Source organism: Calidris pugnax, unplaced genomic scaffold, assembly GCF_001431845.1.
Source record: "Calidris pugnax isolate Ruff unplaced genomic scaffold, ASM143184v1 scaffold34, whole genome shotgun sequence".
Classification (NCBI taxonomy): domain Eukaryota; kingdom Metazoa; phylum Chordata; class Aves; order Charadriiformes; family Scolopacidae; genus Calidris; species Calidris pugnax.
The window spans coordinates 3,224,381-3,252,281 of NW_015090771.1; the positions used below are offsets into that span (position 1 = coordinate 3,224,381).

The 27,901-nt window shown below is 39.9% G+C and overlaps 3 protein-coding genes and 1 long non-coding RNA gene across 4 annotated transcripts in view; 1 reads left to right on the forward strand and 3 right to left on the reverse strand.

The window, feature by feature from the left end:
* The window catches only part of CENPE (centromere protein E), a 42,409-nt gene extending 30,152 nt beyond the window's left edge, over nucleotides 1-12,257 (reverse strand). The window contains exons 1-17 of the mRNA XM_014940311.1: nucleotides 12,202-12,257; nucleotides 11,792-11,883; nucleotides 10,125-10,214; nucleotides 9,928-10,046; nucleotides 8,731-8,850; nucleotides 7,658-7,739; nucleotides 7,401-7,468; nucleotides 7,253-7,324; nucleotides 6,283-6,334; nucleotides 5,817-5,904; nucleotides 5,495-5,621; nucleotides 4,123-4,242; nucleotides 2,614-2,772; nucleotides 2,101-2,245; nucleotides 718-812; nucleotides 329-385; nucleotides 81-248 (exon numbers count right to left, since the gene is read on the reverse strand). Of these exons, the coding sequence (XP_014795797.1) occupies nucleotides 81-248; nucleotides 329-385; nucleotides 718-812; nucleotides 2,101-2,245; nucleotides 2,614-2,772; nucleotides 4,123-4,242; nucleotides 5,495-5,621; nucleotides 5,817-5,904; nucleotides 6,283-6,334; nucleotides 7,253-7,324; nucleotides 7,401-7,468; nucleotides 7,658-7,739; nucleotides 8,731-8,850; nucleotides 9,928-10,046; nucleotides 10,125-10,214; nucleotides 11,792-11,883; nucleotides 12,202-12,257 (1,710 nt within the window). The remainder of the gene's footprint in view (nucleotides 1-80; nucleotides 249-328; nucleotides 386-717; nucleotides 813-2,100; nucleotides 2,246-2,613; nucleotides 2,773-4,122; nucleotides 4,243-5,494; nucleotides 5,622-5,816; nucleotides 5,905-6,282; nucleotides 6,335-7,252; nucleotides 7,325-7,400; nucleotides 7,469-7,657; nucleotides 7,740-8,730; nucleotides 8,851-9,927; nucleotides 10,047-10,124; nucleotides 10,215-11,791; nucleotides 11,884-12,201) is intronic.
* Nucleotides 12,258-12,267: 10 nt separating this feature from the next.
* Nucleotides 12,268-17,259, reverse strand: LOC106887062 (centromere-associated protein E-like). Its single transcript, XM_014940410.1, has 7 exons — nucleotides 17,180-17,259; nucleotides 15,983-16,102; nucleotides 14,910-14,991; nucleotides 14,653-14,720; nucleotides 14,505-14,576; nucleotides 13,535-13,586; nucleotides 12,268-12,548 (listed from the first exon to the last, which is right to left on the reverse strand). Exons 1-7 carry the CDS (start codon nucleotides 17,249-17,251, stop codon nucleotides 12,268-12,270), a joined length of 747 nt encoding a protein of 248 aa, XP_014795896.1. The 5' UTR covers nucleotides 17,252-17,259.
* A 3,428-nt stretch (nucleotides 17,260-20,687) lies between these two features.
* On the reverse strand, nucleotides 20,688-27,383 carry LOC106887188 (radial spoke head protein 4 homolog A-like). The gene is made up of 6 exons (XM_014940620.1): nucleotides 26,720-27,383; nucleotides 25,985-26,216; nucleotides 23,625-24,377; nucleotides 22,616-22,766; nucleotides 21,681-21,798; nucleotides 20,688-21,020 (listed from the first exon to the last, which is right to left on the reverse strand). The coding sequence occupies exons 1-6, from the start codon at nucleotides 26,977-26,979 to the stop codon at nucleotides 20,774-20,776; spliced, it is 1,761 nt and encodes a 586-aa protein (XP_014796106.1). The 5' UTR covers nucleotides 26,980-27,383; the 3' UTR covers nucleotides 20,688-20,773.
* A 215-nt stretch (nucleotides 27,384-27,598) lies between these two features.
* The window catches only part of LOC106887180, a 152,535-nt gene continuing 152,232 nt past the window's right edge, over nucleotides 27,599-27,901 (forward strand). The window contains exon 1 of the long non-coding RNA XR_001411822.1: nucleotides 27,599-27,742. This is a non-coding gene — a long non-coding RNA (uncharacterized LOC106887180). The remainder of the gene's footprint in view (nucleotides 27,743-27,901) is intronic.

A 27,901-nucleotide genomic window follows, 5' to 3' on the forward strand; every position in this document is an offset into this window, starting at 1 on the left:
ATATGTACACTGAATAAACTCTAGAAAACATTTGAGCATAAAGAATTCTTCTCCCTCTGCATTTATTCAGTGTGCCTTACCTCATGATCTTTTTGTGTTTGTTTTTCCAGTGCTTCAAATTCATCCATTTCTATTTTTTCCTTCAGTTTCTCCTTCATTTCATTTATTTCCAATTTCAACTGCTCATTTTCCAATACTAGATTATTAAAGTTGGCTTGCAGGGTGTTGATCTCATTTACAGCAATATCCTGAGGAAGCAGCACAAGAAACTTTAGAAGTTGTTGTTGGAGCGTCAGTCTTGTTTCTAGACAATAAAGAACAGACTTACCTTTTCTAATGCTAATGCTTCACAGAGTTGGACAGATTCTTCAAAGTCTCTCTGAGTCTAGAAAAAGAATTGCTCTCAGTTAACTGATCTGCAAGATCAAGCAAGTTTAGTATTATATTCCCTGTTGCCTTTCTTCTCACAGCTAGTCCTGCTTAAATACCAAAACTTACTGAACCACTTGCCACAAAATGGTAGAACCATAAAACCATCTCACAACTTCAGAGATGACCAAGACTGGATGGTACCTTCAGACATGACTTACTTTCTAACCAGTTCTAATAATTCTTGAGATATATAGAAGAATTTTGGTGTTCTACAGAAGAGTAAGCATGGGAAGCATGTAATGTATATACACTGTATTAGACAACCAAAATAGATTATGACTTTACCCAATTCATGTTAGGTCCAGCAGTCCATTCTACTTCTGAAATTTGATCAGGAACCATCAGACACTGATTGTCTTGTTCACAATTCTCTAACATAGCTGAAAAGAAAGATGTATTAAAAAAATATACAGACTAGCAGTAGATTTTAAACTGGACAGCAAGAATTATTTTCTTATCAAAGAACTTTATCACATTGGAAACAATCATTCAATGACAAAGAAATTCTGAATCTCATTATTTTCTCTTATGAGAGGGAAAAACACTGAAGTCCAGTCCCTATGTTTATGCTGATCACCTTATCACAAGTTAATTAATACTAAACCAAATCAAGAATATATACTTAATTAGTGACTAGGAAGAGTGTTGAAGTGTCAAGAAAAGAACCACTCAACAGCATTCTGCAAGATTTAAAGAAAAAAACACCACCATCCTCCATACAGAAAAAATCCCAACCCGGACAAACCATGTACAAGCAAAAAGCTAGACAGGAGGATAGGTCATAAGATTGTAAAATGGAGTTCACCAATAATACTGTCCCATTAATCTCTTGTCTCCAGTTCAACTTCCTCACTCCTCTAATAAGTCCTTGAATTTCTCTGTATCTCAATCTGATCTTTGAGTAATGACTTCTCTACTCTTGTTGAGGATTTTGGAATTTCACACACACCTTCTTCCTTCCCCCTCACCTCCTTTTTGGGGAGATACATTGGATGGATAGTCTGTGCTAAAGAATAACTTTCACTACTTTTATAAAAAAACTAAAGGGTTAGAGTAGGCTACATGGCAGAAAAATCTGTAGACCCTGCTTTCTACCTCACAGCTCTTACCTTTGGTTTTAACAAATTAAAAGCTCAATATCCAGAAGAAGAAAAAATAAATAGTAGTAGTTTCCTTGGAAAGTGTGTTCAGGGACAATTGGTGGTGGGGTTTTTTTGTGTGCGTGTGATTGTTTTTTTCTTTACTCTTTAATCGCGCTCTCAGAGAGTCAACTTATTCCCCTTGGGGAATTAAATAACACTTGCAAAATTATCCACAGGAATTTGCGACACTTATTTCACCTGGGATAGAGTAAGATTTACAGTCACACTTTTTGAAATAAAATTAACCTTATTTCCAGCACAAGACCTACCAGCATTAATGTGCTACAACCACTTCCCTTCCAGGCAGCATTCTTTGCTGGCAGACAAATGTAATTTCCCTATGGGCTATAGGTAACTCTTTCAAAACTGAGCTCATGGAGCATAATTTGAGGAGTACAGTGCCAACTATATGGAGCTTTCATATTGCTGGCAAATTAGTTTGTTTTTTAACATAGACTTATGAAAAAGGGATTATTTCTCATTTCAAAGCTGCCTTGCTTCCTTATTTTTTCCTGAAGATACTTACAATCCTCTATGTCTGGTAGCGACAACAGAGACATTTTCATTTTTTTTGTTTCGGTCAGCCCTGGTTTTTCAAAGTCTTCAAAATAGCTCTCGTTCCCCTGGTTTATTTTACCAGGAGCCCAGGTAACTCTTCTTCTCCTCTTGGCCTTTAAAAAAAGTATTTACAGAAAGAGCAGTACAGTCAAAGCACTAAGACGACAGTAAGTTTTGCATTAGGCTAGTTCTTTAGCAGTACCAGCAGCTAACTAGACAGTGTTTAGCAGTTTCTTCAAAATTAAACTACAGCATAAAAATTTGAAAGCAAAAGTCTTTGCAGTCAGTTCACTGCAGGGCAACATTGAATTGATACTCATTCAGAAGTTAAGTTAAAAGTTATCCCTTTAAAGATAAGAAGAGTTATGTGAAAATTGCCTATCAAACTTATGCTTCATTATCAGTATAACCCTACAAATTTAATATTACCTTTTGCAAAGTATTTCAGAGTTAACAAATAAGACCAAGAACATGTGCTTACTTTAAAATTTTGTTTTGAGGAAAAGGAGGCAGAAGTCACCAGCATCTCTGTTAAGTTTCGTATCCTATCTTCCTGTACTTTTTGAAGAGAATTTTTTTCTTCTAACAGTTGGGCCAACTGGTCTTTCTCCATTGCATGAATTTGAGTCTTCGAAGACACCTTTCATAATAACAATATTAATCAAACTGACATTTTAAGATCACAAACTACTCCTCTACAGAAGATACACAATTACTGATATTTAAAAATAACTACACACATATATTAAGTCTGGAAGAGCTTTTTTTAGTTTTTAACAATGATGAAACTGACAGTTTAGTCTACAGTTTACCTGTAGACTTAGCATTTAAGAGGGTCAAAACTCCTCAAAACAATACAGCCTCATAGCTTTCTAGGAACAAAAAAAAGCATTCTTTCAACTGGAATGTAGTTTAAGATGACATTACCATAGTGCCAGAAGGTCTTCCAGAGCTAATATTCAGTTGTCAAATAACAGCAAGCTACCCTAATGCATGCAGTGCCTTAAATTTTGAAGTCCCAAAACTTCTGTTGTAAAGAAGCTGCATGACAGTAGCTAGGTTTTTTTGACAATTTATCATAATCTTACGATACTTTAGAACAATTCAAAGTTCACATGGGATTTTTTCCAACACTCTTCTGTACTTTAGTACTTTCCTCACCACCTACTACCTCAGAAGATGGCAAACACACTTCTAGGTGCAAGTTTATACTGCAAATTAATTCTCTTTAAAATTAAGAGGTCATTTATTTTTCCTTAAAATTTACCTATTATTTTTTTATTTGCAAAGAAAAAAAAAACCAAACTTATTTTGATACTTTAATTCACCAAAACAGTATGTTCAGAATGGTGATTTTCCTGTGCTTTATCTTTTATCATCTATGCTCTAAAAAGACCTGTAAGGTTGCTCCTCAACTCCACAGACTTCTGGACAAAGATGAACTCAGGGGAGAGAGACTACACTGTTTGTCGGGAAGTTACTATTGTTCATTTTCTAAATGTATCTTCTGTCTACACATGACATAAGTTTTGCCTGTGATCTTATGCAGTTGCAACTTCTTGCAACTCCAACTAAAGCAACAGTACCAGGGGAAAATATTAAGTAAGTTGGAATCTTTAACTGACATTCAATAACTTCTTACACTGCAACTAAGTATTCCTTTTGATCTGTGGCAATATTAAAGTGTGCTATAAGGTATTTAAGAAACAGAAATCTTTCATATGTTAACCTACAGATGGCAGTTCAGTTATTCATTCAATTCACTGATTTCATTCATTGTTAGCTTTCACACAGATAATGCAGACTATCATCAGTTGTTCTAACCCTCACAGCACCTTTTCAATTTCTATTCTCTCAATAGAAATTATAGATATAGCTTTTAACAGTTTACCTACCCCTCCAAATTTATCTGGGTTTGATTTAAAACAGAACATTTCCAAATAGCTACTAGTACTAAGGATAGATTAATTTGAATAATTTTATTACATACTTCCTCCAGCTGCTTTTTCAAATCCAGAATTTCTTTGCGATACCTCTTCAGGAGGGCATCATCATCAAGTACTTCATTGACTATCGGAGTATTCTTCATTCTTTTGGCTGTATTGGCAAACTAAAAGAATATTCTCTCATGGGCAATAGTTGAAGAACAAATATATCAAAACACTTACTCTGTATCTTATTTCCCAACAGAATTAAAAGGACAATTTATTAGACAACTATCCACATGTAATAAAGGACACAAATGTTTATATTTGCTTACTCAAAACTCAGTTTTGAACAGTTTTCTTTACTTGATATTAATACTTAAAGAGTGAAGCCTAACATTTAAGCAAAAATACACCAAGTTATTCTTATTTAATAAAAAGCTCAAAAGACAATCCTACCTAAAGGATACAGCTCATTAATAGTTCAATTACCCTCCTTTTTTGTAAGGCCTGCATAACATCTTGTGTTAGCCTTTGTTTTCTCATTTGCCTTTTCCAAACACACAACTAAAGTTTTTGCTACCTCCTGCCTGCACGGTGAGAGAAGCAGCTTTGTTCTGAGTGCCAGAAAGCTGTAGTTAGACAACTTAGTGCAAGATGGGAAAAGATGCTGCAAACAAAATGAAATATTTCAAGTTTCAAGTCCACAGAGGACCTTTAGAAGATTCTAGTGACTACAGATCCAGCAGGCTATATTTTCCCCCTCCAACCTGTCTACAACAAAGCGTTGACTCAATAATGCTTGAAAACAGGTGAGAAGTTTTACCTGAAGAGTACTGAGCGTTTCATCAAAAGAAACAGGAGTAATTGTACAAATAATAACTGTCTTAGCATTTCCTCCAAGGGAGTTCTGCAGAATTCGAGTCAGCTTGCTGTCTCTGTAATTTATGAAGCTGATGAAAAAGATGGAGGAAAAAAAGTAAGAATTCATGTTTTTACAGAAAAAACGCACAGTAAATATATTTTCTAGAGGTAACAGGTTATTTGAAATAGTTATATACATAAAATAGCATTATATACAAAGGATTTTAATTTCTTAGTTTATTAGTGACTTATCTTAAAACAGGTATACAAACACAAGTACTTACCCAGAAGGGTCATCACAAAGTTTTTTGATAACCTGAGAGGCTATCTCCTGCCTGCACGGTGAGAGAATCAGCTTTGTTCCGAGTGCCAGAAAGCTGTAGTTAGACTACTTAGTGCAAGATGGGAAAAGATGCTGCAAACAAAATGAAATATTTCAAGTTTCAAGTCCACAGAGGACCTTTAGAAGATTCTAGTGACTACAGATCCAGCAGGCTATATTTTCCACCCCTCCAACCTGTCTACAACAAAGCGTTGACTCAATAATGCTTGAAAACAGGTGAGAAGTTTTACCTGAAGAGTACTGAGCGTTTCGTCAAAAGAAACAGGAGTAATTGTACAAATAATAACTGTCTTAGCATTTCCTCCAAGGGAGTTCTGCAGAATTCGAGTCAGCTTGCTGTCTCTGTAATTTATGAAGCTGATGAAAAAGGTGGAGAAAAAAAAGTAAGAATTCATGTTTTTACAGAAAAAACGCACAGTAAATATATTTTCTAGAGGTAACAGGTTATTTGAAATAGTTATATACATAAAATAGCATTATATACAAAGGATTTTAATTTCTTAGTTTATTAGTGACTTATCTTAAAACAGGTATACAAACACAAGTACTTACCCAGAAGGGTCATCACAAAGTTTTTTGATAACCTGACCCAGAATGAACAAGCTCCGGTTTATATTGCAGCCTTCTTTCAGTCGGACACCTAGGTATCATATCAATACAGCTTCCTATTAGCTAAAGAATGAGCCATATATTCACTTTACATGAGTCCCTACAAGCTTCTAATGATTTCTTTACTACAGGAGAATATGTACTTATTCCTTTTCAGTCAATTAGTTCAGTGCCTGACTGTTGCTGACTCTGCTATTCTAGAAAAGCCATATTACTATCTAATTGTTTGCACTTAACAGCATTTTCAGTATTTTTCCAAGTAGATCCTGCCCTACCAAGGGGAAAAGGGATTATTTATAAACAGTAAGTAACAGAATAGCACATAGATCAAATAATTTCCTTTCATAAGTCTCCCATAGGTGTTAATTAACAGAGGCGAGTCATCAGGAGAGACTCATTTAACACTCACCTTCAGATCCTGTTTGACTAGCTCTTTCACTGCCTGCCAGATCTACCAAGTTCTGCAAATTCATTAAATATTTCATAAGTTAGTTCTGAGACAATTTAGTATTAGATCCTCTTAATTCTAAATCTCTAAGAATTCTGTAAAGTAAATTTACACTTAGAAAAAAACAAGAGGTCTGTCATTACTGGATGCAATCCATAGCTACTGCGCACATACCAACCAATACATGGACATAGAACAAGTTTGTATGAACTCTATTACACCACCCTGAAAATATTTCAGACTTGCAGTGCAATTCCCCCTATCCTCAGTAACAAAAAGAGAGAAACAATTTCTCAATACAGAAGTATTAACTACCGATTCAAGCCATAAGAAGCTTCACAGAATCACAGATCATCTGATCCAATCTTTCACGGGAAGAGAGTCTGGATGGGCTTATTTAGCACCCTGTCCTGAATCAGCTTTATGTCTCTGTGCCTGGCATTGTGTCATAAGAAAATGAAGAAATTAAACACCAGAAGAAAAGCCTCACTCTGAATCTGGTTCAAAGTCAACTAGAACTTTATAGCATCCCATAATGATTTGCCTGAGCAAGCAGCCCTCACTTTTATTAGTTATTTCACTGGGCTTGTCAGTAGTCAGGAGCAATTGTAGGGGAAGCTGTGTTTAACAAAATGCAAGAAGGCTCCAACAATAGCCTGTTATGTTCCTCAGAAGGAGCTGACAGTCCCCAACCCAGCATGAATTGTCGAGGAACTATTCCCATGTCAGAATTCTCTTTGGTGGGAAGATACACTCTAGATACATCCCAGGAATCTCCTTCTGTACAGATGATCAGAAACAGGATTTCTGCTTAAGTTAACAACAAAGCACGTTTGTAATGTCATTATAAAGTAAAATTCTTTCAAACAACTGGTAACAGTAAATTCTCAACTTAAATGCCTATTTAATAAGTTCTTGGAGTGCAGCTTACCAAGTGAGATACCATCACTGCTCCATCACAGTTCGCATTCGCAGGGTCACTTCGTTCTCTGCTTTCAATGATCTAGAAGAAGAGGATGCAATAGTTTTTGTCACTTCAAAAATAATAAAATCCCTCCTAATAGTGAAAAAGTTTTTACCATTCTGAAGATAGTGTGAGAGCGGCTGCTGTGTTCATTCATTTTTGTTTCTCCATAATGGCGATTTTCTGTCAAAAAGCAATATTAGAATACTTTTACTTATACTCTGATAAATTGGAGGTAACATACAAAAAAGCAATTGTAAAAATATCTGAAAAACATTGATTTCTAAACATAGAGATACTCTATGATTCTAGATACATCCCATTCACCAACACATTTCTAAGATATCAGTTGACATTGGTTGAACAACTTACTTTCTCCTTTTCTAATCCATTGCATAACTTGTTCTGGGGAAACCACCACCTCTTCAATCAGATCTTCTACATATGTATTTCTCTTAAGAACAAAAACAAGAATAAGTTTTACTTAACTCTGAAAATAACTTCAATGCATTACATTAGCATTACCAGCAATTATGGTATTTATTCCAGTTTGCTTCCTCCTTAAATGGAAGCAACATCAGTTGAATGTTTTTTCAGTCTGAACACAAGGAATGGGCAATGTTTAGACCTTTATTTTTTTTTTGGTGCCTTCTGGCAGCCATTCTGATAAAAATCGAATAACAGAGATCTAGAAAGTTTCCTTAAAACAAAACTGGTAAGGGAAATATCCTTCTGGACCTTTTCTGAGGGAATGTAGGAGTATATTTCTCAGTAATTGCTATGTGACCATAATCATACAACTGATAAAAATCCGTTCTTCCCAAGTTCCAAAAGCATTGATCATTTAGGACATTGAAAGAAAAAAACCAAAACCACACAACTACAAATCCCAAACTACTAATTTTTATTATTTGCTACAAAACTTAATATAAAGATACTGAGGATGGCATTAACATAGATTTATTTTTCCCTACTGATCATCTTACTAAATAGTTGTAGTCTGATGGTTATTCTCTGACTACAATAGAATAAAAGCGTGTCTACTTTGTAGCTGACATGAAGATGGCATGCAAGTAACTCTGTATATCCGTTGAAGATTTCTAACACATTGAGCTAGAGGCTTAATATCATGTTTGTAGAAGTTGTATTAACTAGACAATTCCAAGTATTCACTGTCAAAGGTAAATAAAATATACTAGTCTGGATAACTTCAGAGATTGTCTACTTTTACACCATTTATAAAGATAAATCAGTAACAGCAATCCCAACTTCATTGTGTTTATTCTACTACACTAAGTATCCTCCTGCTAATTCTGAAGATAAAAATTACCTAATTTGACACAGAAAAGTTTTCACCTAGATACCTCTGAAGGCTTTTTTTTTTTAAAACGACTTCTTTAACATTAAGCAGATACAATACTTACACTAAATTAACATCCACTTACATTAACATCCTCACGAATTCCCAGAGGCTTCTTTTTCCTGATATCACAAAGCAAATCCGTAATAGTTTCATTGTAGATTTCCATGTAAGAAACCCTTAGCAAGAATTCTCTCTCTGGAATCTAATGTCCAAAGGGAAAAACAAATAAAAAATAAAAAAATATGACTATGCCATGAAAACCTTTTAATGCAAAGCATTAACCCTAACTCAAAGGTATACGTTTGGATATCATTCCACAGATTTCTCCCACCCCACATCATCTTTGCGCATTAGCATCTAACAATATTGAATCATTTTTCTTCTATCCCACTTCCTTCCAGCTGCATTAATTGTATATCACTTTTAGTAGGTTCTAAGAGTAAGATAACTGCCCTACAGGAGCATGACAGTAGTTCTCCCACTTAAATGCCCTTTCCATATCTACTTTCCTCCTGCCTAGGCTCACTCCTCTCAGTGTTCCTAGTTTCTCTCTCTGCTTGCTTAGATATACTTTGCTGCTGCTTCTTCCCCTGCCTCCCTGGTAGGGAATACTGGGATGAGGAAAGGCTACAAAATGGACTCAAGGACTACAGCACCACAGAAAGATCTCTTGGCTTCAGTTACCCCTATAGACCCCCGAGGGCACTCTGCACCTCCTCAAAGGAGCAGTGACCACTTCACACAACTGATAACAATTACCTGAAATCCTCGAGGCAGAAGCAAGTGCTCTGCAGATTTGTGTTTTAGAAATCACTGCTTTAACTTACACCTTCTCCTTACTTCCTATTAGCATTGAACAATTAGCCTATGATTCTTTTGAAAGCCTGAAATAAGTAAATTTAGTGTCATATTCTTCCCACTAAGAAGTCTTTAATACTGTTAATTCTTTAAAGTTTTAAAATAGCAGAATAAACACAAAGCTTTACATTACCTTATCTCCCACATTAATGGGTAAGCATCTATTTACATTTATAAACAAGGTTTAGCATATTTGCAAGTTTAATAACCTTCCTCAGTTTTGTTCTGATTTGATTTCAACTAGTAGTGTCCCATTATATTTTTTTTAAACCACTCAACTTCACAAGGCTAGCAAAGCAACACATAGTCCACTAGAAATTTGTTTTGTTCATAAGCTCCTTGATACTAAAATTAACTTTTATGTAACAATCACAATTATCAGTGGTCCTTTCAGAAATTTGAATTTAACGGAGCCGCTCACCTCACAAATAACTTTGAAAACATGTTGAATTGCCTTAGGGATAATGCCCACAGAATCTTCATTTCCCATCATTGTGTATGTCTTCCCCGAAGCAGTCTGTCCATAAGCAAAAATTGTGCCTAGAAAGATGGTTGAATTTTACTAATGGCTTAAGCAATACATTACAAACAGGATTCAAACACAAATTTAAAACTTACCATTATAACCTTGCACAGCTGACTCTATAATTGGAACAGCAACACCTTCATATAACTGCTGAGTGTTGTCATTTGAGTGAAAGACACGATCTTAAAAAAAATAATTTGAAATAAAGCATGTGAATCCATTGTATTGCAAGCCAAAACCAAGCTGTGACATTATTCAATATCGTTGACTTCAAATCCAATAAATGGGCATCAGAATGCTTGTATGATAATTCAAACATAAAATATAATTGTGACACTACTAACACAGGCTGGGGTTTTTTAATAAAAGAAATATTAAACCCAGAACCAAAATAGAAATGGCAAACAGAAAAAACCCTAAGAACAATGGACACAGTTACATAGTCATCCCATTTAATCCCAAAACCAGTTATAGCTAATTTATCTGCAGGGATTGTAAACCTGACAATACGTGCTACTTGTTGAACTCCTAGCTTGGAGCACGTTTTCATTGAATCTATAGTTTGGGAAAAAATTTTGTAGTGGCTACGTTCATATTAACGAGCAGATCAGTAGGAAGAGACTCAAAGCAAGGAAGTTAGTTATAAGCATCTAACATCCACACTAGGCACTTTTTGATTTCGTGTTTGGGTTCCCCTAGCCCCTTCTCCCTCAGTGTTCTGGACCAGCCCTACTCTAGTCTATTTGTGACTGGAATTCATATGAAAAGAATCCAGCTCGTAGGGTTATCAACCATTGGAACAGGCTGCCAAGGGAGGTAGTGGACGCATTCATAAGATGAGGAGATGTGGTGCTTAGGGACATGGTTTGTTTTAGAGGTCATTTTGGCAGTGTTAGGTTGATGTTTGGACTCGATCTAAAAGGTCCCTTCCAACCTAGACAATTCAAATTCCAAAAACACTTTTACAGCGTGATCCAGAACAGAGAGCACCATCCATCAGGAAGCTGACTTCAAAAGCACATCCCTGTTACTGACTGAAACCCTGCTGCCCCAATGGCACTCTGTTATGGTTTGAGAAAATGTGTAACAATTTTATTGTCATTTAGGCAACTATTCTATCACCCAATGACCCTCCCAACCCGGGAAAACAAGGAAACACGAGGATTGAAATATAAATAGATTTAATACAATAATACTAAGTAATTAACAATAATACTAAAGTAGTAGTATTGATCCAGATACCAATATAAAACATATAAGAATTATACTCAGCTAATTCTATCAGTAGGAAGCCATGCCCTTCCAGCAGTGGACAGCAAATGTGAGACAGCGAGGACAAGTGCTTCAGGAGGAAGAGAGAACTATGCAGCAAATTTTCTAGTTTATGTTGAACGTGGCATTCATAGTATGAAACAATCCTGTCAGCCAGCCTCAGTCAAATGCCCAGGCCTCACTCCTCCTCCCTGCACCCAGCAAGGCTCAAAAACACAGAGACCTTGAATCCCACATAGCCTAGCTGGCTATAAAGTAAATATTTTCACAAACTCAGTCTTCAAAAATAGTCATTCTCCCAGGCATCAGAACAGAAGTTAGTCCTGTGTCGCTCAACCCAGGACACACCCCTTCAAAATTATTGAGTTGGAAAAAAAATTCATGGAAGTTGCAAAAAGCTAGGGTTGTTAATGTTAGTTGATACATCCAAGTAGCACAGTAACAAAGGTCCACACAAGCATCAAAATAATTGCTTTCATATTCTTACCATAAGTGAATACTTTTGTACCGTTTACTTCAGAAATAGTATTATTTTCGCTTTTCCATTGGACTGACGCTTTATCTTCGAGAGCGTTTTCTCTAAAAGAAGAGATATTCTGTTAACCTTACGGGGTTAGGGCTCGGCTCCTGAGACGCCGGCCTTCCCCCTCCCCCGAGGGCCTCTCTCTCCCTCAGGCTCCCACCAGCCCCGGTAGGGAAGGACGGCGCATTGACTCCCTCGCCTTGCTCCCCTCTTCATAGAGCGGCAGCGGCGCTCCCGGGGCCCTAGCCGAAGCCTGGGGAGGGGACGGTGGCACAGCAACGCCCGGGGAAGCTGAGGGGGCCCGCAGGCCACACCGCAGCCTCCCCTCAGGCAGGGCGCTGGGGTGCGGCCCTCCCGCCCGGAGGGAGCCTCACCTGGCGATGAGCGGCCGCACACGCACGCAGACGGTCACGGCTCCCTCGTCCCCCATCCCCGCAGCTTTAGGGCACACGCCGCCTGAGGAAGAGAAGCCGCTCTCCCCGCTCCTCGCCCGCACCCCGGCGAACAACCCAGCGACCCAACCGCCACCGGAGTTTGAACTTCTCCCCAGGTCGCTTCCTATTGGCCCGCGCAGGGCTGACGCCGCGGCAGAGCGTACCACTAGCCAAGAGATGGGGGGAGCGGGGAAAGCGTAGAGAGGGAGAGATGGCCGAATGGTTCCGGCTCGCTCCCGCGACACCCCCCCCGTCTGTGGCGAGTGCCGCGATGGTGCCGGCCGGGGCTGAGGGGCGGGCGGTGCGGGAAGTGCGGGAAGGCGGCCGTCAGCGGAGTCGTTGCGGTGCGTCCGGCGGGTGATTTAATTCGCAGCCTACCCAACCCGATAGCATGATTTCACAGCTAAAAGTGACATTGTTCTGTATTTACGGGTTTGGGGTTTTTTTTGGTGTAAGTAAAATTTGGGAAGGTATTGAAGCGCTGGTTAGAAAAGCAAGGCGAAGGCGCGTTGGTCGGTAGTTAGTTGAAAGCTGTATTGTTTTAGGAAGGAGACAGACTTTTTGCCTTCTCCCCGGTTCAAGAAGGACAGGGAACTGCTGGAGAGGGTGCAGCAGAGGGCTACAGAGATGATGAGGGGCCTGGAGCATCTCTCTTATGAGGAGAGGCTGAGGGACTTGGGGCTTTTTAGTCTTGAGAAGGCTGAGGGTGGATCTGATCAACACCTATAAATACTTAAAGGGAGGGTGTCAGGAGGATGGGGCTGGTCTTTTTTCAGTGGTGCCCAGTGACAGGACAAGAGGAAAAGGGCACAAACTTGGTAAGAGAGAATATTGACTTGTGTTCCTCTCAGATATCTTTTTTTTTTAACCTTAATGGCATTTTTGTGCAGCTTTATACTGTCACTTATCAATACAGCTTCCTATTAGCTAAAGAATGAGCCATATATTCACTTTACATGAGTCCCTACAAGCTTCTAATGATTTCTTTACTACAGGAGAATATGTACTTATTCCTTTTCAGTCAATTAGTTCAGTGCCTGACTGTTGCTGACTCTGCTATTCTAGAAAAGCCATATTACTATCTAATTGTTTGCACTTAACAGCATTTTCAGTATTTTTCCAAGTAGATCCTGCCCTACCAAGGGGAAAAGGGATTATTTATAAACAGTAAGTAACAGAATAGCACATAGATCAAATAATTTCCTTTCATAAGTCTCCCATAGGTGTTAATTAACAGAGGCGAGTCATCAGGAGAGACTCATTTAACACTCACCTTCAGATCCTGTTTGACTAGCTCTTTCACTGCCTGCCAGATCTACCAAGTTCTGCAAATTCATTAAATATTTCATAAGTTAGTTCTGAGACAATTTAGTATTAGATCCTCTTAATTCTAAATCTCTAAGAATTCTGTAAAGTAAATTTACACTTAGAAAAAAACAAGAGGTCTGTCATTACTGGATGCAATCCATAGCTACTGCGCACATACCAACCAATACATGGACATAGAACAAGTTTGTATGAACTCTATTACACCACCCTGAAAATATTTCAGACTTGCAGTGCAATTCCCCCTATCCTCAGTAACAAAAAGAGAGAAACAATTTCTCAATACAGAAGTATTAACTACCGATTCAAGCCATAAGAAGCTTCACAGAATCACAGATCATCTGATCCAATCTTTCACGGGAAGAGAGTCTGGATGGGCTTATTTAGCACCCTGTCCTGAATCAGCTTTATGTCTCTGTGCCTGGCATTGTGTCATAAGAAAATGAAGAAATTAAACACCAGAAGAAAAGCCTCACTCTGAATCTGGTTCAAAGTCAACTAGAACTTTATAGCATCCCATAATGATTTGCCTGAGCAAGCAGCCCTCACTTTTATTAGTTATTTCACTGGGCTTGTCAGTAGTCAGGAGCAATTGTAGGGGAAGCTGTGTTTAACAAAATGCAAGAAGGCTCCAACAATAGCCTGTTATGTTCCTCAGAAGGAGCTGACAGTCCCCAACCCAGCATGAATTGTCGAGGAACTATTCCCATGTCAGAATTCTCTTTGGTGGGAAGATACACTCTAGATACATCCCAGGAATCTCCTTCTGTACAGATGATCAGAAACAGGATTTCTGCTTAAGTTAACAACAAAGCACGTTTGTAATGTCATTATAAAGTAAAATTCTTTCAAACAACTGGTAACAGTAAATTCTCAACTTAAATGCCTATTTAATAAGTTCTTGGAGTGCAGCTTACCAAGTGAGATACCATCACTGCTCCATCACAGTTCGCATTCGCAGGGTCACTTCGTTCTCTGCTTTCAATGATCTAGAAGAAGAGGATGCAATAGTTTTTGTCACTTCAAAAATAATAAAATCCCTCCTAATAGTGAAAAAGTTTTTACCATTCTGAAGATAGTGTGAGAGCGGCTGCTGTGTTCATTCATTTTTGTTTCTCCATAATGGCGATTTTCTGTCAAAAAGCAATATTAGAATACTTTTACTTATACTCTGATAAATTGGAGGTAACATACAAAAAAGCAATTGTAAAAATATCTGAAAAACATTGATTTCTAAACATAGAGATACTCTATGATTCTAGATACATCCCATTCACCAACACATTTCTAAGATATCAGTTGACATTGGTTGAACAACTTACTTTCTCCTTTTCTAATCCATTGCATAACTTGTTCTGGGGAAACCACCACCTCTTCAATCAGATCTTCTACATATGTATTTCTCTTAAGAACAAAAACAAGAATAAGTTTTACTTAACTCTGAAAATAACTTCAATGCATTACATTAGCATTACCAGCAATTATGGTATTTATTCCAGTTTGCTTCCTCCTTAAATGGAAGCAACATCAGTTGAATGTTTTTTCAGTCTGAACACAAGGAATGGGCAATGTTTAGACCTTTATTTTTTTTTTGGTGCCTTCTGGCAGCCATTCTGATAAAAATCGAATAACAGAGATCTAGAAAGTTTCCTTAAAACAAAACTGGTAAGGGAAATATCCTTCTGGACCTTTTCTGAGGGAATGTAGGAGTATATTTCTCAGTAATTGCTATGTGACCATAATCATACAACTGATAAAAATCCGTTCTTCCCAAGTTCCAAAAGCATTGATCATTTAGGACATTGAAAGAAAAAAACCAAAACCACACAACTACAAATCCCAAACTACTAATTTTTATTATTTGCTACAAAACTTAATATAAAGATACTGAGGATGGCATTAACATAGATTTATTTTTCCCTACTGATCATCTTACTAAATAGTTGTAGTCTGATGGTTATTCTCTGACTACAATAGAATAAAAGCGTGTCTACTTTGTAGCTGACATGAAGATGGCATGCAAGTAACTCTGTATATCCGTTGAAGATTTCTAACACATTGAGCTAGAGGCTTAATATCATGTTTGTAGAAGTTGTATTAACTAGACAATTCCAAGTATTCACTGTCAAAGGTAAATAAAATATACTAGTCTGGATAACTTCAGAGATTGTCTACTTTTACACCATTTATAAAGATAAATCAGTAACAGCAATCCCAACTTCATTGTGTTTATTCTACTACACTAAGTATCCTCCTGCTAATTCTGAAGATAAAAATTACCTAATTTGACACAGAAAAGTTTTCACCTAGATACCTCTGAAGGCTTTTTTTTTTTAAAACGACTTCTTTAACATTAAGCAGATACAATACTTACACTAAATTAACATCCACTTACATTAACATCCTCACGAATTCCCAGAGGCTTCTTTTTCCTGATATCACAAAGCAAATCCGTAATAGTTTCATTGTAGATTTCCATGTAAGAAACCCTTAGCAAGAATTCTCTCTCTGGAATCTAATGTCCAAAGGGAAAAACAAATAAAAAATAAAAAAATATGACTATGCCATGAAAACCTTTTAATGCAAAGCATTAACCCTAACTCAAAGGTATACGTTTGGATATCATTCCACAGATTTCTCCCACCCCACATCATCTTTGCGCATTAGCATCTAACAATATTGAATCATTTTTCTTCTATCCCACTTCCTTCCAGCTGCATTAATTGTATATCACTTTTAGTAGGTTCTAAGAGTAAGATAACTGCCCTACAGGAGCATGACAGTAGTTCTCCCACTTAAATGCCCTTTCCATATCTACTTTCCTCCTGCCTAGGCTCACTCCTCTCAGTGTTCCTAGTTTCTCTCTCTGCTTGCTTAGATATACTTTGCTGCTGCTTCTTCCCCTGCCTCCCTGGTAGGGAATACTGGGATGAGGAAAGGCTACAAAATGGACTCAAGGACTACAGCACCACAGAAAGATCTCTTGGCTTCAGTTACCCCTATAGACCCCCGAGGGCACTCTGCACCTCCTCAAAGGAGCAGTGACCACTTCACACAACTGATAACAATTACCTGAAATCCTCGAGGCAGAAGCAAGTGCTCTGCAGATTTGTGTTTTAGAAATCACTGCTTTAACTTACACCTTCTCCTTACTTCCTATTAGCATTGAACAATTAGCCTATGATTCTTTTGAAAGCCTGAAATAAGTAAATTTAGTGTCATATTCTTCCCACTAAGAAGTCTTTAATACTGTTAATTCTTTAAAGTTTTAAAATAGCAGAATAAACACAAAGCTTTACATTACCTTATCTCCCACATTAATGGGTAAGCATCTATTTACATTTATAAACAAGGTTTAGCATATTTGCAAGTTTAATAACCTTCCTCAGTTTTGTTCTGATTTGATTTCAACTAGTAGTGTCCCATTATATTTTTTTTAAACCACTCAACTTCACAAGGCTAGCAAAGCAACACATAGTCCACTAGAAATTTGTTTTGTTCATAAGCTCCTTGATACTAAAATTAACTTTTATGTAACAATCACAATTATCAGTGGTCCTTTCAGAAATTTGAATTTAACGGAGCCGCTCACCTCACAAATAACTTTGAAAACATGTTGAATTGCCTTAGGGATAATGCCCACAGAATCTTCATTTCCCATCATTGTGTATGTCTTCCCTGAAGCAGTCTGTCCATAAGCAAAAATTGTGCCTAGAAAGATGGTTGAATTTTACTAATGGCTTAAGCAATACATTACAAACAGGATTCAAACACAAATTTAAAACTTACCATTATAACCTTGCACAGCTGACTCTATAATTGGAACAGCAACACCTTCATATAACTGCTGAGTGTTGTCATTTGAGTGAAAGACACGATCTTAAAAAAAATAATTTGAAATAAAGCATGTGAATCCATTGTATTGCAAGCCAAAACCAAGCTGTGACATTATTCAATATCGTTGACTTCAAATCCAATAAATGGGCATCAGAATGCTTGTATGATAATTCAAACATAAAATATAATTGTGACACTACTAACACAGGCTGGGGTTTTTTAATAAAAGAAATATTAAACCCAGAACCAAAATAGAAATGGCAAACAGAAAAAACCCTAAGAACAATGGACACAGTTACATAGTCATCCCATTTAATCCCAAAACCAGTTATAGCTAATTTATCTGCAGGGATTGTAAACCTGACAATACGTGCTACTTGTTGAACTCCTAGCTTGGAGCACGTTTTCATTGAATCTATAGTTTGGGAAAAAATTTTGTAGTGGCTACGTTCATATTAACGAGCAGATCAGTAGGAAGAGACTCAAAGCAAGGAAGTTAGTTATAAGCATCTAACATCCACACTAGGCACTTTTTGATTTCGTGTTTGGGTTCCCCTAGCCCCTTCTCCCTCAGTGTTCTGGACCAGCCCTACTCTAGTCTATTTGTGACTGGAATTCATATGAAAAGAATCCAGCTCGTAGGGTTATCAACCATTGGAACAGGCTGCCAAGGGAGGTAGTGGACGCATTCATAAGATGAGGAGATGTGGTGCTTAGGGACATGGTTTGTTTTAGAGGTCATTTTGGCAGTGTTAGGTTGATGTTTGGACTCGATCTAAAAGGTCCCTTCCAACCTAGACAATTCAAATTCCAAAAACACTTTTACAGCGTGATCCAGAACAGAGAGCACCATCCATCAGGAAGCTGACTTCAAAAGCACATCCCTGTTACTGACTGAAACCCTGCTGCCCCAATGGCACTCTGTTATGGTTTGAGAAAATGTGTAACAATTTTATTGTCATTTAGGCAACTATTCTATCACCCAATGACCCTCCCAACCCGGGAAAACAAGGAAACACGAGGATTGAAATATAAATAGATTTAATACAATAATACTAAGTAATTAACAATAATACTAAAGTAGTAGTATTGATCCAGATACCAATATAAAACATATAAGAATTATACTCAGCTAATTCTATCAGTAGGAAGCCATGCCCTTCCAGCAGTGGACAGCAAATGTGAGACAGCGAGGACAAGTGCTTCAGGAGGAAGAGAGAACTATGCAGCAAATTTTCTAGTTTATGTTGAACGTGGCATTCATAGTATGAAACAATCCTGTCAGCCAGCCTCAGTCAAATGCCCAGGCCTCACTCCTCCTCCCTGCACCCAGCAAGGCTCAAAAACACAGAGACCTTGAATCCCACATAGCCTAGCTGGCTATAAAGTAAATATTTTCACAAACTCAGTCTTCAAAAATAGTCATTCTCCCAGGCATCAGAACAGAAGTTAGTCCTGTGTCGCTCAACCCAGGACACACCCCTTCAAAATTATTGAGTTGGAAAAAAAATTCATGGAAGTTGCAAAAAGCTAGGGTTGTTAATGTTAGTTGATACATCCAAGTAGCACAGTAACAAAGGTCCACACAAGCATCAAAATAATTGCTTTCATATTCTTACCATAAGTGAATACTTTTGTACCGTTTACTTCAGAAATAGTATTATTTTCGCTTTTCCATTGGACTGACGCTTTATCTTCGAGAGCGTTTTCTCTAAAAGAAGAGATATTCTGTTAACCTTACGGGGTTAGGGCTCGGCTCCTGAGACGCCGGCCTTCCCCCTCCCCCGAGGGCCTCTCTCTCCCTCAGGCTCCCACCAGCCCCGGTAGGGAAGGACGGCGCATTGACTCCCTCGCCTTGCTCCCCTCTTCATAGAGCGGCAGCGGCGCTCCCGGGGCCCTAGCCGAAGCCTGGGGAGGGGACGGTGGCACAGCAACGCCCGGGGAAGCTGAGGGGGCCCGCAGGCCACACCGCAGCCTCCCCTCAGGCAGGGCGCTGGGGTGCGGCCCTCCCGCCCGGAGGGAGCCTCACCTGGCGATGAGCGGCCGCACACGCACGCAGACGGTCACGGCTCCCTCGTCCCCCATCCCCGCAGCTTTAGGGCACACGCCGCCTGAGGAAGAGAAGCCGCTCTCCCCGCTCCTCGCCCGCACCCCGGCGAACAACCCAGCGACCCAACCGCCACCGGAGTTTGAACTTCTCCCCAGGTCGCTTCCTATTGGCCCGCGCAGGGCTGACGCCGCGGCAGAGCGTACCACTAGCCAAGAGATGGGGGGAGCGGGGAAAGCGTAGAGAGGGAGAGATGGCCGAATGGTTCCGGCTCGCTCCCGCGACACCCCCCCCGTCTGTGGCGAGTGCCGCGATGGTGCCGGCCGGGGCTGAGGGGCGGGCGGTGCGGGAAGTGCGGGAAGGCGGCCGTCAGCGGAGTCGTTGCGGTGCGTCCGGCGGGTGATTTAATTCGCAGCCTACCCAACCCGATAGCATGATTTCACAGCTAAAAGTGACATTGTTCTGTATTTACGGGTTTGGGGTTTTTTTTGGTGTAAGTAAAATTTGGGAAGGTATTGAAGCGCTGGTTAGAAAAGCAAGGCGAAGGCGCGTTGGTCGGTAGTTAGTTGAAAGCTGTATTGTTTTAGGAAGGAGACAGACTTTTTGCCTTCTCCCCGGTTCAAGAAGGACAGGGAACTGCTGGAGAGGGGGCAGCAGAGCGCTACAGAGATGATGAGGGGCCTGGAGCATCTCTCTTATGAGGAGAGGCTGAGGGACTTGGGGCTTTTTAGTCTTGAGAAGGCTGAGGGTGGATCTGATCAACACCTATAAACACTTAAAGGGTGGGTGTCAGGAGGATGGGGCTGGTCTTTTTTCAGTGGTGCCCAGTGACAGGACAAGAGGAAAAGGGCACAACCTTGAATATAAGAAGTTCCACCTAAACATGAGGAGGAACTTCTTCACTTTAAGGGTGGCAGAGCCCTGGAAGAGGCTGCCCAGGGAGGTGGTGGAGCCTCCTTCTCTGGAGACATTCAAAACCCGCTTGGACACGTTCCTGTGCAACCTGCTCTGGGTGGACCTCCTCTGGCAGGGGGGTTGGACTAGATGATCTCCAGAGGTTCCTTCCAACTCCATGCGATTCTGTGATTCTTGGTGGTGTCCTCCAGTGAGGCAAGGCTGGCTTGACACCAGCGTGGTGGACTCGGGGTGTGGAGCTGTGGAGAGGAGCCTACAGACATCAAAAAAGAAGGCGTGCCCTAATTCCCTTCCTCTAACATCAACTAATTAATGATTTATTTATGAAAAGACTATTAGTGTTCAAACGTTTAAAATACATTTCTTCCCCCCTTGTATTTCTGTGTTTTAATCATCGTCCTCTTCGTCCTCAGCAGCTTCCTCCTCTTCTTCTTCCTCTTCCTCTTCCTCAGCTGCAGCTAAGGCCTCTTCCTTGGCAGCCTTGAAAGCCAGTTCCTCCTGCACGGTGGGGTCCCTCATCTCGGTGATTTCTGGCCCGCTGGGGTACTCTGCTTGTGCTGGTGGAGGCAGTATGGGAATGTGGTTCTCTGGGCTGTATTTGTGACCCCAGCCAAAGTAGATGTTATCAAATCTCCTGAGAAAGAAAAGCAAGAGATCACACATTCTCTTCCCCCTACCCCACAACAAAACATCAGTGGAGGTGCTGTCAGGCTCCCTTATTCTGCTCTGCAAAAAGACACTGTGGTGTCCAATAACAAAAATATTTAAAAGAAGGTGCCTCTTTTTAACTGCTCTAATTGTTGATTATATCTTCCACTTAAAAATCTCCAAATGTTAAAATGATGAAGGCTGTGCACTGTCACTGCATTGTGTTGCAGCACAACTCCAACCTCACGTTGGTAACATAAAGCCATTTCTGACACCAACTCCAGTGCTGCCTGCTTTTAGCAAGTAGAGGTTGTGACGATACCATGTGTAGTGGAAACAAATGAACATTAGAATCCCAGAATGTAGCTGTTTTTGTAAAAAGTACCACAGACTGAAGAATATAGGTTTTATATCAAGGGCCATGCCCAAATACTAACTGGACATTTACATCCATTAACTTTATACTAGCCTTTCCAATGATTATTCAGTCTTGAATACATATTTACTGTTGCTGTGCCTCCATCAGTCTCTGGAACAGTTAGATATAAAGAATTAATATAGTGAATTAATAATAAGCAGCTTTGACTTCATTAGAGAGGTGTCTGTGTTACAGTCTCGGTTGTAACCATGTCAACTAGCTACTCACTTGCCAGATGCAAAGGCATACGCTCCGGGCCATCGGTTGGACTGGAGAACTGCCACAGCGTGTTGCGGGATCAGGTTTGTAGAAGGCTGAGCTGTCCAAGCAGGGATGTTTTGAATTCCTGGAGGCAGCCAAACGCTCAGAGTCAAAGAAAAAACTGGCTTATGAGCCTCTACAAAATATGCCCAAACGGAGCTACAAGACTTTCATAGAATTCAAGCAATAGCTGGAGTAAGTTGCATGTTAGAAGAGCCAAAAGTCATAAACAAATGTCGGTGCTGTATTCCAAGAGGTGGTTTAGGTGTATAGGTAGGTAGCACTGGAGTGCTAACACAGCCACATACAGAGAAGATCATGCTCCTGAAATTCAGTAGTACTCACCTTTCTTTCTTTTGTCAAGGACTTTTTATCACATATGGAGAAGTCATATAGTTATATTTCAGCTTAATCGAAGAATAGTGAGTAGGAAAATAGTTTACTATTGATGTAATCTAATATTCAAATTCCCATATTCCCATGATTTGCTGCAGTAATGTGCTACAGGATCTAAATTCTTATTTGTATATCTATGTATGTGTGTACATATATTACATGTGCACACACATTTTTTTTTGTCTAAAAAGATGATGGAAAAATAGCAGAACATATTTCATGTATGAGCTGTCTTGAACTTGCAGTAGCCTAACAAGTCTGAGGTATTTTTTCCTTTTATTCTCAACGAGACTGTTAATTAGTAAACCCAATTATTTAAATTTTAATGTCAATACTGTTAACCATTTTGCTTTTGATCAGTTTTGTAAAAGGATGTGCTTATCCTGCAGGGGCAAATTTTATTGCTCCATGAAGTGCCAGAGTCCTGTAACTTCAAATATTTGCTACCTAAATGCTAACATTCCTAGTAGCTCTCTATGAAAGACTTCATATTCCATGAAGAATACCTTCATCTTCAGAGAGTGGAGTGAGAAGAGGAGGTCCTATTTCTTGCTGTAGTTCTTGCGGTAATTCCTCTGGCTCCTCTTCTTTCTCCTCCTCTTCGTTTTCTTCTTCTTCCTCTGATTTTTGAAGAGGATTAAGCCAAACACAGCGACCCTATAATTGATACAGAAAAATAATAAATACATGTAACAGTCACTGAAGGAATGTGAGCCAGTTAAAACAATTGGCTTGAGCACATGCACGCACAGTTAAGGGACAGGGGGAAGAAAAGAAAAATACATATTCCATAATTGACATATTGTTGGCAGAATATTGTATCCTCTTGGCAGAGTGTTCCCTATATCCCTCATTCCTCCCTCATTCATGTTCCTATTTCAGAATAACCTCATATCTCTGTCATCAGCTTTTTGTTATTTTGTAGTCTTCAATTCCTCCCACTTGGGTTTGTATCCTGGATAGATTACCAGTTACTGCAAGCTAAGAAGCTACCACTAATGGACTTTGCCCCTTCTTTTTAAAGTCCACCTTGATATTTAGCTACCAGTCAGAGGAGTTAACATTAACAAAATGTTCTTAAGATTCTAATGCATATAGATTTTATTTTTACAATTTTTTTTTTTTCTGGTAATCATTTTAAACCGTATTTCCTACCATTTGCTGTTATTTTACACTAGCGTTCTTGAATTGGTAAACTGGCCAGCAAGTCATCTAGCAATGATTGTCACATTAGTAGTACCTCTTTCCAGCACTAGTCTGATAGCACAAATATTCAATGCTGCAATTTTATTTACAATATTTTAGTTTTAAGCTTTTTCATTTGCTCATTTTGCAGAAGAAAGTAAGTAACAAAAAATTAAACAGAAGAAAACATAAAGTAAGTTCCATTTAGCGTACAATCATAAGCTATCTGCATTTTATCTGCATTTTATCTTGTCTACTCAAGAAAAGACAATTTAAAATATTTTGTCAATTAAGAACCTCAAAGAGAAAACGTCATATAGAAGAACATACCTGCTTTAGAATACTCTGTACATTGTGTACCCACGCGGAGAGAGAATCCACCATTTCAGCCACAGAAAGAGGCTGAAAGTCGGGGTTTTCTTCGTATATATTTCTTCCTCCTTCCATCTCCTCCTCTTCATCTCCTTCTTCCTCTGAAAACTGGTAAAATCCAATGGGAGAGATCTGGGTTCCTGCTGAGATCCGAGCTATCTGTGCACGCAGGTAATTGGCCTCGTTTCCAGGGAAAGGAGGAAAGCTCACAACAGGAGCGTCCAGCCTACCAGTGAAGAACTTCTTGATTTTCCTGGCACAGACAATCTGGGCTGGTGTCACTGGAGGCAACTTCACCCAGGGTTTGCCTGGCTCATTACAGACAAAGTAGACGTATTTATTAGCCCCAGTCCCATTTTCTTCTTTTGGGATGACAGGTGGGGGCTTATAGGTGGACACTGGTGGTTCATATTCTTTTTCTTTCTCCTCTTCATCTTCATCCTCATCCACCTCTTTCCCTCTTTCCTCAGGAACTTCTTCCTCTTCTGTTTCCTCCTCCTCTTCCCCCTCAAGGTACTGTACTTCAGCTATAATATAGTTCATCTCTAGGCCCAGAATTTTGCCCCAGAAGCGACAGGTCTGGACTGGCTGAACACTAATTAATTTTTTAAGGGCAAGGAATATATGGTAAGATTCATCTTTGCTCAAGCCTATTCCAGCTTGTTCAAAATAAAAGGCTGTTTCCATCACATTAGGTAGAGGGCTCTCTCCCTGGGAAGAAGATCTGGAGTCAGAGCTGAAGAATATTATAATTATCTTTTTGAAAAATTAAACATGTTATCCACTGAATGTTACACTTCACTTTCCTGTAGTGCCACTCATTCTCGCCAAGTGCTTTGCAGACAATTATTCACTACTCCTTCCACTATCATTTAGAAAAATTAAAAATGCCATTTTAAAGGTAAAGAAGAGAACTGCAGCTTTTAGAATACAGGATTTCAAAATTCAAACTCCTAATTACTGCAAAATAAAGAAAGTAAAAATTATTGCACAGGATCTACAACGTACTTCAGTGCTAGGGCATGACAGCTACGTAAGGGGCCTTGATGCCCACAAACGGTGTCACCGTGTTCCCCTATGTTTGTGACAGATGCATTTGGGGAAAATATAACACATATTTTATATATTTAGACACCAGACCAGCAATATTCTCTGGAGTGAATGTTGTTCTTTTGAAAACCTGGGAATAAAGCTCTCTGCATTTTTAAAAATACTGGCCTCTGCTCTTACTGAAGTGCATAGTAAGACTCCAACTGGCTTTCAGGGAAGCAGAACTAGACCAATAATGAAGATTTCATTAAATATTTCCATTTGCTTTATCATCTCATGGGGGTAAGGTGATTATATCACACAGATGAAGATATTAAAAGTTCTATACGGCAGGGTAGGGAATTTGAAAGTAGTGCTAGTTTCCTATTGAATTCCTTTGGCCCTTCCAGGTTCCTTGTATCAAAGCAAGACAGACAAGACTATGAAAAATTCTAAATTCCTTTCTGAAATACCCTACTTTTTTTCCATTTTTACCATCATATACTCTTACTGTAAAATAAATAATAGGCTATGGAAAAGTTGAAAGACTGTCTTCTGTTGTTAATATTTGTATTCTGCAATGGCAATTAATTTGAATATATAGTGGTAACATCATATGAAAATCAACATCTTGTTGATTAGTTTCCCTTGGCTATTACAAGAATCCTCTTAATTTTCATTGGGTACAAATGCTTCTGCATATAAGTAACTGAATTCTGAAAAATACCCTATTTTAAGAAGTGGCTTTTCAATTCTAGCAGTTCTTCATTACAACCATTTTTTTTTTTAGTTGGAGAAGAATAGACTGGAACCACAGCTGGAGCTGGAAGGATCACGAAATTCTCCATTCTCTATTTTATAGTAGCAGCTGTGCACAATATTCTCAAACCAGTGTCCAGAATTATGGTCACTTTAGGTAAAGAAATGTCACTTTTAGATAAAGTAAAGAAATTTGGATGCAATATTCCATGCTGAACTGGCATATGGGAGATATTGTAAACTTTATCTGTTAATCATCTCTAGAACATCTGTGATTTTAAAGGCTTAGAATATTAGTTTTACTACAGGAAAAAATCCCAACTAAGTAACCAGATGGGGTTTCTTCTTCACAAATACGAAGAAGGTACATGGTACTGTGACTGCAATTATTTATATGATCATGAGAGGCTATAGTACAAAGGAGACCACAACTTCCTCCCTTCCCCTTCCCCTTCCCCTTCCCCTTCCCCTTCCCCCTCCCCCAATTCCCTGGTATATACAATATCTATTTTTCTCTGATAATAACTCACTATCTCTTCGTCTAATTCTTCATCTCCTTCTCCATTTGGCTTGAGGAACAAAGCTTTACGCTTTTCTGCAGCTTCAAATGTTGGAAGAATCTCATGTTCATCTCGAAGGGTGTCCATTTTTTTCCGAAACTGAGCCCATTTCACATCCTTGCTGATATTCTCAATGATGTCTACTGCATTTGTGGGCTGTTCATCCAGGATCTTTGTTAGCATATTGGCAAGATGATCATATCTGTCACATAATTGTAAATATTATTGACCGACTGTACAAAAGTCTTAGGATATTATGTTTTAATATCAAAAGTAGAAGCTAATCGCCTGGAGCTTTGGAGAAATTCTTGCAATAGTTAGATGAGAGGGAATCATAGAGCATTATGGGAAATTAGACTTGAAAGTAGTCTGATTGTAACATACTTAGGAGTAGTCCCATCTTCCATCTTTGGCACATACCACAACTGCCTCAGGAGCTGAAGCTGAATTTAAACTTGCTCTTAAGCAAACCAGTTTCCCTTTGAACTCTATAAATTCCCTTAGGAATTTTGATTCTGAAAGATGTTGGACACACACAAGTATGACATAGTGATGACCTAAGCATTTATAACATCCTCCCATTCTATATATACCCTCCTGGTATCCCTCCCTTTCTTAACATAACCTTTTACCCTTTTACCAGCACTATTTTTCTCTCCACTCATACTTCCTACCCTTTCAATTGTGTCCCTTTTTCGCACTTACAAGTTCAGGCCAGATGTTGTGCTGCTCTTCAGTAAATAGGCTTTTGCATTCTCAATTGCCAGCGTTTGGGATGTGGGATCGGGTATCTGATCATCATATGGACCGTATCCTGGCTGATAAAGACCGTAACCTGGTTCATGGGGCTGATAGGGGCCATGGCCACGTTCGTAGGGATCTTGTTCTTCTACGTATCTCGGATAGGCACTTTTTGGTTCCAGTGATTGGTAAGGCTCCAGTCCTAGCGTATGTGGCTGATACATTGCTGTGCCTGGTGAGAGTCTTGTCTCAGTGCCTATCTCCGGCTGATGTTTATTTCTGGCACCTGTAGCTTGTAAGAGTCATCTTCTCCTCTCCGTGGATGACAGAGATGTTGAATTCGGGCCTGTGATCTGTGTGGGGCTTGTCCCGGTGCGCAGGTCTGGCCTACACCTCCTCTTTAGTCTTGTGATCGGTGGGGGGTCTTGGCGGGGTGCTTGGGGCTCACAGAAGTTCTTTCTCAGTCCTGGTGGCTGATCAGCTCCCTTGCCTTACCCCTTGGCGTTCATCGGAGGCTGCTGAGGCGGGTAAGGGTCTCGTTCAGGCCCGGATACTGCCTGGCCGGGGGGGGTGCGGGCCGAGAAGGGGGCACCAACCTGCCCTTTAGCCGCCGCCGGCTCCGCTCGTCGCGCAGCAACGGCCGGGCGTCGCTGAGGTAAACCCGCCGCCGTTGCTCGGGACGCCCGGCGGGGCGGTGCCGGAAGGGGTGGGCCGGCAGCGGGTTTTGTGTCGGGGTAAGGGGTAGTGGCTCGTGCCGTCCCTCTGTAGCTTGGGGTCCTTGAGGGGCGTGGTTGAGGGAGGCCGTTGGAACCGTTGGCGGAGCCCCGCGCGCGCCGGAGGCCGGCGGTTGAAACCGTTCGCGGCGCCGCGCGCCCCCGGGGAAGCCGCCCAGGCTGCCGGCCCCCTCAGCCTTCCTCAGCGGCTCCTTCTGAGGGACCTGCCGCTCTTGTGGGGGGGAGCCTGGCTTCCCCCGGCCCAACAGATGCGGTGAGTTTGCAGAGTGGGGATCCCCAGCAACCTGCCCGAGCTCTTAGGGCTCATCCAGCTTATTATCTTTCCTCCTGACCCACAGCCATGAAATTAAAGTTAGTACTCTTGTCTCGAACGTTTGTAGTACAAGAATCTTTCCGCTGTCTGCCGGGAGCG

Bases quoted from the DNA above. Each gene is read 5' to 3' on its own strand.
- LOC106887062 (XM_014940410.1), bottom strand. From the start codon at position 17,251: ATGATGGGAAATGAAGATTCTGTGGGCATTATCCCTAAGGCAATTCAA. The intron at 14,992-15,982 runs GTAAGTGGATGT...TTTGTTCTTAAG, and splicing joins GAATTCGTGAGGATGTTAAT to AGAAATACATATGTAGAAGA. The intron at 14,721-14,909 runs GTAAGTTGTTCA...GCTTTTTGACAG, and splicing joins ATGGATTAGAAAAGGAGAAA to AAAATCGCCATTATGGAGAA.
- LOC106887188 (XM_014940620.1), bottom strand. From the start codon at position 26,979: ATGTATCAGCCACATACGCTAGGACTGGAGCCTTACCAATCACTGGAA. The intron at 26,217-26,719 runs GTAAGTGCGAAA...ATTATGTGACAG, and splicing joins ACAACATCTGGCCTGAACTT to ATATGATCATCTTGCCAATA. The intron at 21,021-21,680 runs GTGAGTAGCTAG...TTTCTTTCTCAG, and splicing joins TATGCCTTTGCATCTGGCAA to GAGATTTGATAACATCTACT.